The sequence below is a fragment of the Vanessa tameamea genome, chromosome 17 (assembly GCF_037043105.1).
Source record: "Vanessa tameamea isolate UH-Manoa-2023 chromosome 17, ilVanTame1 primary haplotype, whole genome shotgun sequence".
Taxonomy (NCBI): Eukaryota; Metazoa; Arthropoda; class Insecta; order Lepidoptera; family Nymphalidae; genus Vanessa; species Vanessa tameamea.
Window position 1 is genome coordinate 2,673,188 of NC_087325.1, and position 14,164 is coordinate 2,687,351.

At 32.9% G+C, this 14,164-nt stretch overlaps 2 protein-coding genes across 2 annotated transcripts in view; both read right to left on the minus strand.

Annotated features, from left to right (window-relative positions):
* The window catches only part of LOC113400588 (glyoxylate reductase/hydroxypyruvate reductase-like), a 501,977-nt gene that overhangs the window by 125,916 nt on the left and 361,897 nt on the right, over nucleotides 1-14,164 (minus strand). The gene's annotated exons all lie outside the window — the stretch shown is intronic.
* The window catches only part of LOC113400492 (neuropeptide CCHamide-1 receptor), a 92,442-nt gene continuing 78,416 nt past the window's right edge, over nucleotides 139-14,164 (minus strand). The window contains exons 4-8 of the mRNA XM_026640070.2: nucleotides 10,973-11,161; nucleotides 3,620-3,723; nucleotides 1,385-1,522; nucleotides 800-913; nucleotides 139-504 (exon numbers count right to left, since the gene is read on the minus strand). Coding sequence (XP_026495855.2) covers nucleotides 444-504; nucleotides 800-913; nucleotides 1,385-1,522; nucleotides 3,620-3,723; nucleotides 10,973-11,161 — 606 coding nt within the window. The 3' untranslated portion in view covers nucleotides 139-443. The remainder of the gene's footprint in view (nucleotides 505-799; nucleotides 914-1,384; nucleotides 1,523-3,619; nucleotides 3,724-10,972; nucleotides 11,162-14,164) is intronic.

Below are 14,164 nucleotides of genomic sequence, written 5' to 3' on the forward strand. Positions count from 1 at the left end.
TTGCATTTGCAAGTGACGCACGTGCTTACAAGATGTCTAAGTGTGCGTGAGATGAATAATACAAGAATAAACACAGAAAAATACAAATTAAATTATATTTTTTAATGCACACATAAATGCATTATTATTTATCTGGCTATGAAATAGGCGTTCATTATAATTACGTTAATTTTTAATTCAGAAAAGTAAGGTATATAATAGACGAATACATTTATTTATCATCACAACTAACTCCGACCGAAATTATCTATCGGCAATAAAAAGCTCTCTGTACTTATGTCCTTCTTATCTAGATTAGTTTCAGCGTGCTGGAGGTTGTTATCACTTTCACAGCACTTGGGGAAAGGGGGCATGTTGTCCGGTTTGAACACGAGGCATTTCTTGTAGTTCTCCTTGCTGCGTTCCTGGTTGTTATTGGCCGTATTATGCGGCCGATGCCTTCCTCAGAGATTCGATGAGCCGTTGTTTAGGAGACGAATGCTGCTGTCTCGACCGACGCTTGTTCTGAGAAAAACAATTATTATAATGGAATGTTTAAGTTAACGTAAAAGTCTAAGTTTGGCTTGACGTATTTTTCGATAAAATAAAATAAATTTAACCAAAAATTTTTGGATGAATAAGAAATATTTGTATTACACTTTCCAGTTTCGATAATGTTTTTATTAAAGAATTGTTTTGAATTTGATTTGAATTTGTTTTGGACAGATCACTAGAGATTTCGTTCAGTTGTCTAATTTACTAGACTAATGTTCATTCAATTGTCGTTCATAATACAAAATATATAAGCTTGTATTCTTACGTGCGTGGAACCATACTAATGTTAGTCTTCCTGCTGGAGTGGAGTCGTCGTGACGTTGACAGTGAGAGCGAGCCGCGAGGTCCATGAGCTGATCCGCTGCGGCACAGGAGGTACCTACAAATCAAATCAAATCAAATCAAATCAAAAATCTTTATTCAATATAGAAGTGTTTACACTTGCTTATTGATTGTCAAAAATCTACCACCGGTTCGGAATTTAGCACCTCGGACCTGAGAAGAACCGGCGAAAGAAACTCAGCGGGATATTTTTTTTTAATTTACGCATAACAAAACATTTTTAGTAACTTTAGTAACTTTTGGGCATATAATTCGAAGTTCTTGCATTTGTAACGTCTGATAAGTAACTTTTGAGAGAACTGATTCTGACGTAAAATAGTTTCACTTCCGTGAAATTTAGTTCAACCTCAAGTTTGGCAAAATGTCTTGCAGCGTTATAGGCAACGTTCCAATAAAACAATGACGACGCTAAATAGTTTCACCTCGTCAAGTGCAAACATGCGTGAACAGCGACTCGGAATCGCATGGAGAAAGTTTCGTAACATAAAGATATATAAATATTTCTTACCTATTAAAGTGTTTTCTAAAGATGCCGCTGGTGCAATAGAGGGCAATGGGATTCACACAGCTGTTGAGGAAAGAGAAACAGAACCCAACGATTCGGAAGCCATGCCACCATGGATTGTAGTCATCTTGGGCTGTCGGGCTGAAGAAAAAGAAATATTAGATTTCACCTGTACTAATATTATAAATGTGAAAGTAACTTCATCTCATCTATCTGTCTGTCAGTCTGTTACTCTTTCTTTCTAAATCAATTGAACCCCTGAATTGAATCTGATCCAATTTGGTATGAGGAAAGGTTTAACACCAAGGAGGGATGTAAGCTATTTTTATACCTAAAACCTACGGTGAATACTACAATAAACATTGGTCAATTTGTAAATAGAAAAAATGTACTTGAATTTTTTCTGGGAAAATTTTCGCGTTCACTTTTGTTTATACGGTTGAATAGCTTTGTATATATATATTTATTTCCCTCAAAAGTTTTTTTCTTGCATGTCTTGTACGAATTTTTGATTCTAAAAAAACGTTAACGGTAAAAATTTCGCATTTCTCATTGAATAATATTTAATTTTAGGTTTTATAAGAATTATAATTATTTTTTTCAGTTTATAGTTGACATATTTGTTTGGGTAAAGGATAAATGATTGTAATAAAAAATTTTTTTGAACTGAACTGGAATTTGAACTGGAATTTAATTTAAACCATATTTGTATATCAGGAATGTAACTTTATTAAGACTATGAAAAACTAGAAAAGTAATGTAAATCTAGATTTATATAGCGGAATACATTTTTTGCTGAAACAAAATGTTTGAACGTGTTAATATATTTTTTATGATATAGTTAGGCGGACGAGCAGATGCAACCTGATGGTAAATGGTTGCTACCGTCCATACCCATACCTTCATCGGCAATTCGTCACCAACTTTAGGAACTAAGATGTTATGTCCCTTGTGCTTGTTAGTAAAATCGGAATACGACAATACTATTGGTGTACTCCAGAATATTTGATGAGTGGGTGGTACCTACTCGGGACATACTAGATGGGCACAAAGCCTTACAAATAAGTTATCGTTATATATGTATGTATGTATGTATGTATGTATGCATGTATGCATGTATGCATGTATGCATGTATGCATGTATGCATGTATGCATGTATGCATGTATGTATGTATGTATGTATGTATGTATGTATGTATGTATGTATGTATGTATGTATGTATGTATGTATGCATGTATGCATGTATGCATGTATGCATGTATGAATGTATGCATGTATGCATGTATGCATGTATGTATGTATGTATGTATGTATGCATGCATGCATGCATGCATGCATGCATGTATGTATGTATGTATGTATGTATGTATGTATGTATGTATGTATGTATGTATGTATGTATGTATGTATGTATGTATGTATGTATGTATGTATGTATGTATGTATGTATGTATGTATGTATGTATGTATGTATGTATGTATGTATGTATGTATGTATGTATGTATGTATGTATGTATGTATGTATGTATGTATGTATGTATGTATGTATGTATGTATGTATGCATGTATGTATGTATGTATGTATGTATGTATGTATGTATGTATGTATGTATGTATGTATGCATGTATGCATATATGTATGTATGTATGTATGCATGCATGCATGCATGCATGCATGCATGTATGTATGTATGTATGTATGTATGTATGTATGTATGTATGTATGTATGTATGTATGTATGTATGTATGTATGTATGTATGTATGTATGTATGTATGTATGTATGTATGTATGTATGTATGTATGTATGTATGTATGTATGTATGTATGTATGCATGTATGTATGTATGTATGTATGCATGTATGCATGTATGCATGTATGTATGTATGTATGCATGCATGCATGCATGCATCTATGTATGTATGTATGTATGTATGTATGTATGTATGTATGTATGTATGTATGTATGTATGTATGTATGTATGTATGTATGTATGTATGTATGTATGTATGTATGTAAAAATATATATGTATGTATAAATTTTCATTGGATACATTTAATTATTATGACATGCCTAACATGTTTCAAAAATATTCCTGTCATCATGACGTCGCAAATATATTATGTAGAAATACGCTATACATTCGCAGCATATATGTATAGTATAGTTTATAATCTGACCTAAAAATGACCAGTGAGTCATATTTAGCATGAGTTGATTCTGATAACTTACCAATAATAGAACCACATCATAAACACGTGTGACGGTAGGAAGCATGCAGCGAAAACCATTACAAATGCTAAGACGGTCAAGGCTACTTTTCTTCGAGCTCGCATCTGAAACAATGAAATATTTACTACTTAATTTAAAAAAAAAGTCATCTCTACTATCCTATACACGCCGTGGGTAAACTCTCAACTCAAGATATAAAAATACATTGCGAGCTAAAGTTAATATAAGAAATAGAATTTAACAAGACAGTTGTACATGGATGTAGTTCGAATATGTTATTACATACAAACAACAACAGAAATTACTTATAGTTCAACTTATTAGTTGAACTATAAGTAATTTCTGTTGTTCTAATTTTGTCAATAACATTAAAAAAAAACTCTTTACAAAAAAAAAAGGTGGAAATACTTCTCCCAATACGAGATATCTTCTAGATAACTCTTAAGTATCCGAAACTTTTTTTTTTTTTTATATCCCAATTTAAGTAGCAAAAGCACTTGTGTTATGGAAATCAGAAGTAACGACGGTACCACAAACACCCAGACCCAAGACAACATAGAAAACTAATGAAATTTTCTACATCGACTCGGCCGGGAATCGAACCCGGGACCTCGGAGTGGCGTACCCATGAAAACCGGTGTACACACTACTCGACCACGGAGGTCGTCAAATTGATGATGATAAATTTTAAAAGTGATTAAATCGATTTTTATGAAGAATTAGCTTTGCTTGAAAATTACAAATTTTAATCACGTGTTCGAAAAGGGCGTAAGACACTTTGACGTCATTAAAGTTGTAGAACGTCGTTGATCGAATGAGGCCTTGTCATCTCATTTGTAGTGACCTCGTTGACACTGAATAATGTCCGACCTATTTGGATTGTGATCAATAATCGTAAGGTATATTACTATTATTATTTTTATATTAGCAGCGGTGCTGAGCTCTGTAATTGTCAAACTGCTATGTGTGTTCCTTTTTAATGAAGGAGGTTTGAAGCCAGCAGACTTCAATATAATGTCGTGGGACTTGGTTATTGTAAATATTCAAATGAAGTATGTTGTAGGTACATTTTTTTGTTCAAGTTAATATGTAAGCAATAAGTTGTAATAATCTTGTACAGTACAGGTAGAAGAATTCACAAAATGCTGCCATCAAAAAATTACGATTGGTTTTTAATTGGAATGAGAAAAGTTGACCAAACGTTATTGGGTCATGCGCATGTCCAGTTATATATTTCTATCAATAATTACTTATTTTACGGCCAGTCTAGACTAGTCTCATTGACTTGCCAGTACCATCACAGTCCCACGGAGACCCGACAGTAATAAGACACGAACGCATAGAAGACAGACATCGGAAAAATAATTTATGTGGTTTCCGAGACTCCATCTCTAAGTTCAGGTGTGGGTTCTAGGAATAGAAATAAAAGCAAACACTTCTGTTTGCTTGAGTATGTTGCTAGAACCTCCATTCCATTCATAGTGTCTAAATAATACCTCCTCAAACTAACGATAGTGTTAGGCTATCTCAGCTACCATCAAATGGATCTATTATTTACTTTAAGAAATATTAAAATATCCTTACCTAAAACCGGAACTCAACAATACTCACCATTGCTGTTTGGAGGTAGAATGAGTGGGTACGTAAGTAGTACCCACTCATTACTCATTACCTTTACTCGGTAGATGGGCTTGCACAAAGTCTTACTACCAAGTAAAAATATTTAACATTAAGTATGAACAACCTTAAGCAATCTCCAAGATTAAAATTGCAAATATCCTACGCAAACATTACATTTAAATCTTGGAGATCCCATAAGCGGCCGAAGGAAACCCTTTTAATATTTAATTGAAAACTTTGCGATAATAATTAATGGCCTTTCGTTTTAATGAATTTACGTCTGCGGTTGAGGACATCGCACTTGATAGGGTGGAAAGTAGTCGCAGCATCTTTAGGGCTACTTGATATCTCAAATTCTCAAGTCGCTTAATACGTTTAAATGAAAACCGACCAAGTGCGAATAACAATATAGGGTTCCGTATTAAAACAATGTGTGAAATAACTGACGAATGAACACTGTTTACGTTCATATAAATCATCATATCAGTCATAAAAAATATAATAATAGTCACTTTATACATTCATAAAACAAGCTTATTGCAATTTTTTTAGGTAGTTACGGCATCCGTTTTTGTCATTATCGCGATAATAATTTAGGAATCCCCTTTCAAGTTTATATATATATATATATATAAACTTAAAATTTTAATAATAAATGGTAGGTACGCACTACAATTACATACTGTTTGATGCGTATTTTTTTTTTTCAACATACAACAGGGAAAAAAATTGTCGTTTTTTGTTCTGTATTGGACGTGTGTTAAATTTAGTGTACTATTTATTATTATTATTATTGTTATGTATCGTGATAGCTATAGGCTATACGTAACCGGTCGATTTCATCTGTATAAAAACTTTTTCGTGAGAAATTAAAATAAAATTTATCTTCAAATTTATTATTTAACGTTCTTAGATACGAATTGCGTCAGTTTAAAAAGAATCTTTTTTACGAACTAAATTCTGTTTGTGATTTTACTTACTGCGCGGACGATGGTGAAGATGTCATCCATATTGTTATTAAACGATCGGAGCTAGCCATATTAAGTGCGAAACGGGATTACGCCATCTAAATGACTGTACGTGGTCTGAATGAAATCGCTTAATGTAGCTACGAGGAGCGAATTGCGAGCGGTGAAACTCCCGAATGAAAGTGCAGCGTTCACAAAGGGGGAACCATTCAAAGATTGCGTTAGGAACTAATTTAAATATTGAAGTCGAATAATTTGTTATCAATAAAAAACATAATTAAGATATATATATACATATATATATATATATATATATGTACACATAGATGTGAATCAATATAAGAGTACTTCTATTGTCGTTTAATAATTTGAATATTATGATATATACATTTGGGTGGTTTTCTGATGCTGGAAGTATTTTGTTTTGTAAACTTTTATGTATAAATTAAATAAATATATGCTATAGTTAATAAGTGAGAAAATATAAATATATTAAAATCAAGTCAATTTGGCGGATGTCGGTAATATCTGTGGACCTCGATTAAAAAAAGCGTGCCCTAATTGAAAAATGCGTTTCAATTATAGTACATCTCTTTTATTCATAACAATACCGTGAAATTCACACTAGACACGTGATTAGTCTAAATTTTAAGCATATTAAACAAGAAAGAACAGTTCCTTTATATATTATATAAAAAAATCATTTTCGAAACGCTCACTGCTTTTCTTAGTAGGATCTTCTGATATAAGTTTTATGTAAATTTGTTAAGTACTTTTTCAGAATAACATAAACTCGTGTAATTTATAAGTACAGATTTATAATATCAATAGTCTTTGTAATTATCAACAGCTTTTTAAAATATATTTGAAGTAAATATCTCTAGACTAAATATTTTTCTAACAACTATTCGTGTATTTAAAGCTTTATTTTATATTTCTAAGATAACTTATTATGCTCAAAATACTTATTTTGTGAGAGTTTATACAAAATACAAAGAATGCCTTCGTTCCATAGTTATGTTAAATGATTTCCACTAAACTTTTTACAAATGTATGTCTTTAAAATTGCTATATATGTAAAAATTGCAAATAAAGTTTTCTATAATAAAAATGTATTATTAGTAAATTAACCTCTGTTTAGATTTAAAACATTAAGATTTTTACTCGATCAATTAATGTTTCGATTATTAGATATTAATTCGACTTAATCTACGCTAACCAATCAGGAACGTTGGCCAATCACAGGGACTACTTTATCATTTTGTCATGGTTGAGCCCGGCTGGATAACGGTAGGGAAGTTTGATAATGTATTAGAATTAATTAAAGCCATTACAGTGTTTCATTCGACTGACCCTGTAATAGGTCACTGGTAAATTAGTTGTCTGGTGATAAGTGATCTCACCGCCCAAAGAAATTGGCTGCTGAATTTCACCTTCGGACATCTCGCCAAAATTCAAAATATCACCCACACCACCTAGATGTCCGAAAATTCACAACAGCGCGATTTTTAAGACATTTTCTGCCTCGCACAACCACTCTGTGGAACCAGCTTTCGCCGGCGGTTTTTCCGAACCGATACGACTTAGGAACCTTCAAGAAAAGAGCGTACTCTTTCCTGAAAGGCCGGCAACGCACCTGCAAGCCCCCCGGTGTTGCAGATGTCCATGGGCGGTGGTAGTCACTTTCCATCAGGTGAGCCTCCTGCTCGTTTGCCACCTCTAACATAAAAAAAAAGATAATGGTGCTGTAAGAAATATTAACCATTCCTTACAAAGCCGATGTACGCAACAAATATTGTAAGTCAGATGTTACGTCCCTATAGCCTGTACTTACATTGACACTCACCTAACAAACCAGAACACAATAATGCTAAGAATTGCTGAATACTGGTGAAATATATGATTGTGGTACCCAGGCTTAAACAAAACCTCGATCACCGTGGAAGTAATCCAAGTAAAGAATTTGTATTCAATGATACGAATACCAATTTAGTTTGACATCCCTACCGGAGGAAACATTGAGAGAACGGGGTCTAATTATTCGTTAGGGTCGTCTTATCTTTATAGTAAGTACAACTAATAAACATTTGGAAGCGAGTCGGAGAAATGGCATCGTTTTGATTCGGAACTATAATATCGGTCATTAAATTATCTTTAGTGAATAGTGGAATGGAAATTGTAAAAGTTTATTATAAGATCAAGAACATTGTTAGATGTATACATTCAATAATATTTAATAATGTGAGGTGTCGTGGGAAAATAAGAGCCGAGATGGCCCAGTGGTTAGAACGCGTGCATCTTAACCGATGATTTCGGGTTCAAACCCAGGAACAGGGTTATGGCTTACTGGGTTATGGCGTTCTCTACTTTTGTGTAGGTTTAAAGTTTATTTCACATCAATATCAAAGCGAATTTGTATATAGGTACGTGCCAGATTTTCGACCGACACGATGTTTTCACCGCCGAGCACAAGTTGTGTTGTAAACTCAAATAAAGCATATTAAAATTCCTCTCGCCCCAAATTCCTGAACAAATATCAGCATAGTTTTTGACTAATATCAGTTTGGAGTCGTTAGAGGACAACAAAAGTTAATTAAATATATAGGTCATACATGTTTTCAATTAAAAAGTTTCTTTAATTTATAATGAATGATGTTTTCATATTAAAAGAACAAAATGACGTATCTTATCAAATCTTGTGAATTCGCGCAATTCACTGACGCTAGCCGAGATAGCTCAGTGGTTAGAATGCGTGCATCTTAACAGATGACATCTTACAGTGAAATCTGCTAACACAAATAGGACCAAGTGGCTGAATAAGGTACAAGTTTATTCCTTTAAGGGAGAGGAGACTTTAACCCATCAGTGGAACGTATACAGGCTATTACTATTATATCAAAGTATTTAATAAATATGGCAACAATATAATTGTTACTAGTGTATAAAATAATTATTTTATCAGTGAAAAATGGGAAATTAATCGTGAAGAACCTCATTCAAATCCAATATATTTTGTTCGAGTAAACTTTACATTAGAGCATTTTTGAATCGTCAATATTTCAACTCTAACAACCAACAATGCATTCGGTTATATAACTATTCAAAAATCGATGACCTTCTTCGAAAATAAAACTTCAATTTATTTATATTTAATAGTATTGTAGAAATTAACATAAGAACTCTATGCCTTTCTAACCTAGCGCTTAGTTGAGTAAAGTGTAGTTTTATATGAACTTAAACTTCAATGTTCCAAAATCTTCAGAAATGTTCGTTTTGTCTTGAAATATATTTTATTCACATAAGAATTATTTACATTGGCCTAATGTATACCAAATGTTAAGTATACAAATAAAAATTAAAAATTTGTCACAGTACGAAACATCACCGCGTTTAAAGCAAGAATGCTAGCAATTTCCAGTTTTTTGTCTCTCAATTGAATCTCAATTCCTATCCTGTGGGCGAAAAATGGACCAACCCTTCTATCACTCGTAAATTCAATAAGACGAGGTGTTATATTTTTAGACTCAAGTGTTTCAACTGCGAACGGAACAAAATCATTATTTGAATTACTTGGAAATACTCAATTAATATGTATTTCTCCTTATTCATGTAGCTCGTTTATTTATGGATACTAGTTAATTAATTTTCTACGTGTGGTATCACCATAAATATCTTCCGTCTATTTTTATGTCCAAAAGCCAGTTATCAGTTTCCTTATATCATTTATTAGGTGCTACTTGACGCCCGCGGCTTAACTAGCATTTTAGGGGTTGATTGTTGGGTGTTAGACCTAAAAAAGAGTTCAAGCTTGCTTCAAAACAAATTTCATCAAATTCGATTCAATGGTTTACCCATGAAAGAGCAACAGACAGACAGACAGACATACAGACACTCCCAAGAATAATATTAGTATAGTTTAATACCTTACTATTAATGGTTATATTTTAATTTATAACAATATTGTACTAACAAAGTTACCGACTTTGAATGTTCCCACTAAGCTAACCTATTGTGGACGATCGCCCTTTGTTCTCAAATCATCAGTTGTATGGGAAACCCTTAAACATTTAGTGACATTAAAGTTTATACGTTTATAATATATAAGAAGCCTTTGATATTTCACTTTATTTTTAGTATTTGTTTTGAATACTGCTCAGAGTAACTCAGAGTAACACTCAAGATTAAATATATTTTCGTACATTTGTAGCAGTCGCTATAAGATGGACTAGTGGATTTAGGCGCGTATTGCCAAAAGTATCCAATATAATAAGCAATCGCGTAATAACTCACTTGATGGAAATTAGTGCAAGGCCCTCTGGGTAGGTAGCAACCACTCATCGTATCATCTATCGTCAAACAGCAATAATTAGTATTGTTGTGTTTCGGTTTGAAGGGTGTGTGACTAAAGGCAAATGGGACATAACATGTTATCTTCCAACATTGGTGACGCATTGGTGATGTAAGGAATGTGACTATTTACCAACAAGTGGCCCATTTGCCAATACTATAAAACAAATACTTAGCAATATTAGTTAATTTTTAATACACAAATCTGAATGACAACTTATAATTGACAAAAACGAGCACCTGTTACCGGTTCTGAATATTGAATGCCCGTTCGTCCGAACGACTGCGTTAAGGATGACTTCGCTATGACGTCACACTTGCGTTCGATTCTGAGGTTTTCCGACATGTTTTTATGTAGGATAGTGTTATTAAGATGGTGAAGAACATAACGAATATAAAATAAATACGGATAACTAACCTGCCTCTGCGTTCCTTGCATTTCACCCGGCACGTTCTGCGTGCTCAGTACTAGGTGACGAGCCATCAGCACGTAGAATAGCGCGATCACCGCCAAAGGTAGCGAGTAGTAGACCAGGAACCGCATCAGGACCATAGTGCGTGCGTACGATTCCCCCCATTCTTGGGGATACGGGTAGCATACTAGAAACTGTAATTAAACAAATAAACGATAATAAAATCGGCTATATTATTGCCAATTCATAAATTCAAATCCTTTAAATAAATAAATAATAAATATTGGACAACATCACATACATTACTCTGATCCCAATGTAAGTAGCTAAAGCACTTGTGTTATGGAAAATCAGAAGTAACGACGGTACCACAAACACCCAGACCCAAGACAACATAGAAAATTAATGAACTTTTTTCTACATCAAATCTAACCCGGGATCTCAGAGTAGCGTACCCATTAAAACCGGTGTACACACTGCTCGACCACGGAGGTCATCACATTAAACAAATAAAACATTAATAAATAAGGTATATTATGCAACCCAAGGTTATATGGATGATAAAAAGTGTCGAGCTAATTAACTTGACTTGCAGGCAGGTTATACTATAGAAAATTGTATTTAACTGACATGATTTTGTATTTGAAATATTGGAAAAGAGTAACTCCTGAGTTTCTTGTCATCTAATCTCGGTAGAATCTGATAAAATCTACATTTCGAATAAAGTTATATATACATATATATACAACTTTATTCGAAATACATATATATATATATTATAAATTTAATGAATAACCTTCTCCGAAAGGCGTTTCACATCTTATATATATTTTTTTAATTTTTCAGTAAGGCAATACAAAATAAGTCTCATCATTTATTAACATATTCATTTTAATTAATTATAATCTACTAATTAAAATTCCATTCATATTATTGTTTTAAATCGAGTCCCCTTAGCTCTTAGTTAAGTTTTATCACTTACGTCTACCCACAAATCGATGAGAAAAATCTATTTAATATTGTAGCTTGCTCAGTGATGTTCGCAAGTTAGTTAATAGTCGTAAGCCGTTATAATCTCGGGCTTAAATAGTTCGTCCCTTACGAGTAGTAAGCGACCCTTTTGAAATCGTTGAAACGAAATAACTTTTACACTAACAAAATATTATCCAGATAAAGTTCTCACTTTGCATTTGTCTATACTAATATTATAAAGAGGAAAACTTTGTTTGTTTGGTTGTAATGAATAGGCTCAAAAACTACTGGACCGATTTAAAAAAATCTTTCAGCATTCGAAAGCTACATTATCCACGAGTAACATAGGCTAAATTTTATTTTGAAAAAAATAGGGTTTCGTAAGATATTTGGGTTTTTCGGATTAGAGGTGTAAAAAATCAACCAAAAAAGTTACTTATTTTGCGTACGCTGCCTAAACTATAAAAGATAGAACAATAAAATGTTCAAATGAATTGTAGATCTTATAAATATCTACAAAAAAGTCCGCGACACATTATACCTATCTATGTCGAGTGAGGAACAACAACCATTTTTTTATTTAAAAATCTTGAATTTTTTTGGACTACATTTAAATGCATTTATTTTACTAATGCTATTAATACTTATCAAAATAATTTCTCCCAGGAATTAAACAGTCAACGAAATAAACAATTTAATTATGCAGAAAGTACCGGGTGAAGTTAAGTGCTATAAATCCATAGACACAATCATCGGTTAAGATGCACGTGTTCTAACCACTGGGCCATCTCGGCTCGATCAGTGATTATACACAGTTAAAAAAGAAGCTTAGAAACGATTGTATTCCCTTGAATAAGTTTTCGATGCAAATAGTTTAAGCGTCTATAGACCACGAAAATACAGTTCATGCAAGAATAAAATGTATAGAAGCGAAACCAAAGCGATTCATTCAATATCTGATAAGATGATTTATTTAAAAATTTTACGTTAACTTTTGAAATGCTGCTTGCATTCTTGCCACCATTCCATACGTCATGGCTTGTACAGTAACTATTTTTAATTTTTCGCCCTGAATATAAATATTTTTTATGTAAATATAAATATATTTTTTTTTAAATCTGGCAATTCTTCGAAGGCGAAGTTTATGTTCAATTTGATTAATGGTAAAAGGGTTTCATGCACGTACATTATGCGTCTGAAATACATATTTTTTATTGCATTTCCCGAGTCATGGGGAATTGTTATTGAATCACTTGAAGCTTTTATATTTTAATTTAAAACGTATTTAAACGTTATTTTTTCTTTTAAGTTACATAATTTTTTTTTAATCTATTTTACATTTATCATAGGATTCAATTAAACGAATTGCTTTGCGATAAAAGTGAAAGATATCGTGGAACCAGGCTGGAACTAACAACGTTTGAGAATAATTAAATGAAAAGGACAAAAATATTATTAAAATTCTGTGTGAATTGGAACCTTATCAAAAAAAAATTATATTGTATAAAATCGTACAGAGTAGAAAGGGACAGAAAGAAAGAGAAAGAGACGTTGTGGTCACCTGGAGGGGGCATTTTCCTTACGAGACGATTTCTGCTTGACGAGTTCACTCTACCGTAAGCGTAAAAGAACTTCGTTCCCAAACAATTAATTAAATCTTTGTTGTATCTTTTATTATATATAATTTAAATTTATTTTTTTATTGTTGTACCTGCTTTGCCAGGCTACTTCACGATCTAACTTTTACACCATTTATAAGACTTTACTTTGTGGTAGGGCTTTATACAAGCCTGTCTGGGTAGGTACTACCCGCTCATTAGATATTCTGCCGCCAAACAACAGTACTTAGTATTATTATGTTCCGGTTTGAAGGGTAAGTGAGCCAGTGTAATTACAGACACAAGGGACATAAAACCTTAGTTCGCAAGGTTGGTAGCGCATTGGCGATATAAGGAATGGCTGATATTTCTTACAGCGCCATTGTTAATGGGCGTCCACATGGAACCACTTACAACCAGGTGGCTTATATGTTCGTCCGCCAACCTATACCATAAAAAAAAATCCGAACCTCGAGTTGTACCGGGTTCAAACACTAGGTGGAGCTTATAAAATTTATTGGGTTTTTCTATTAAGAAATTCACAGTTGCAACCCAAAGTAAGAAAATTTCCATTGCAATTGCAATTGTCTCCCTGAATAATAATAATAATTTAATTTCATTAATAGT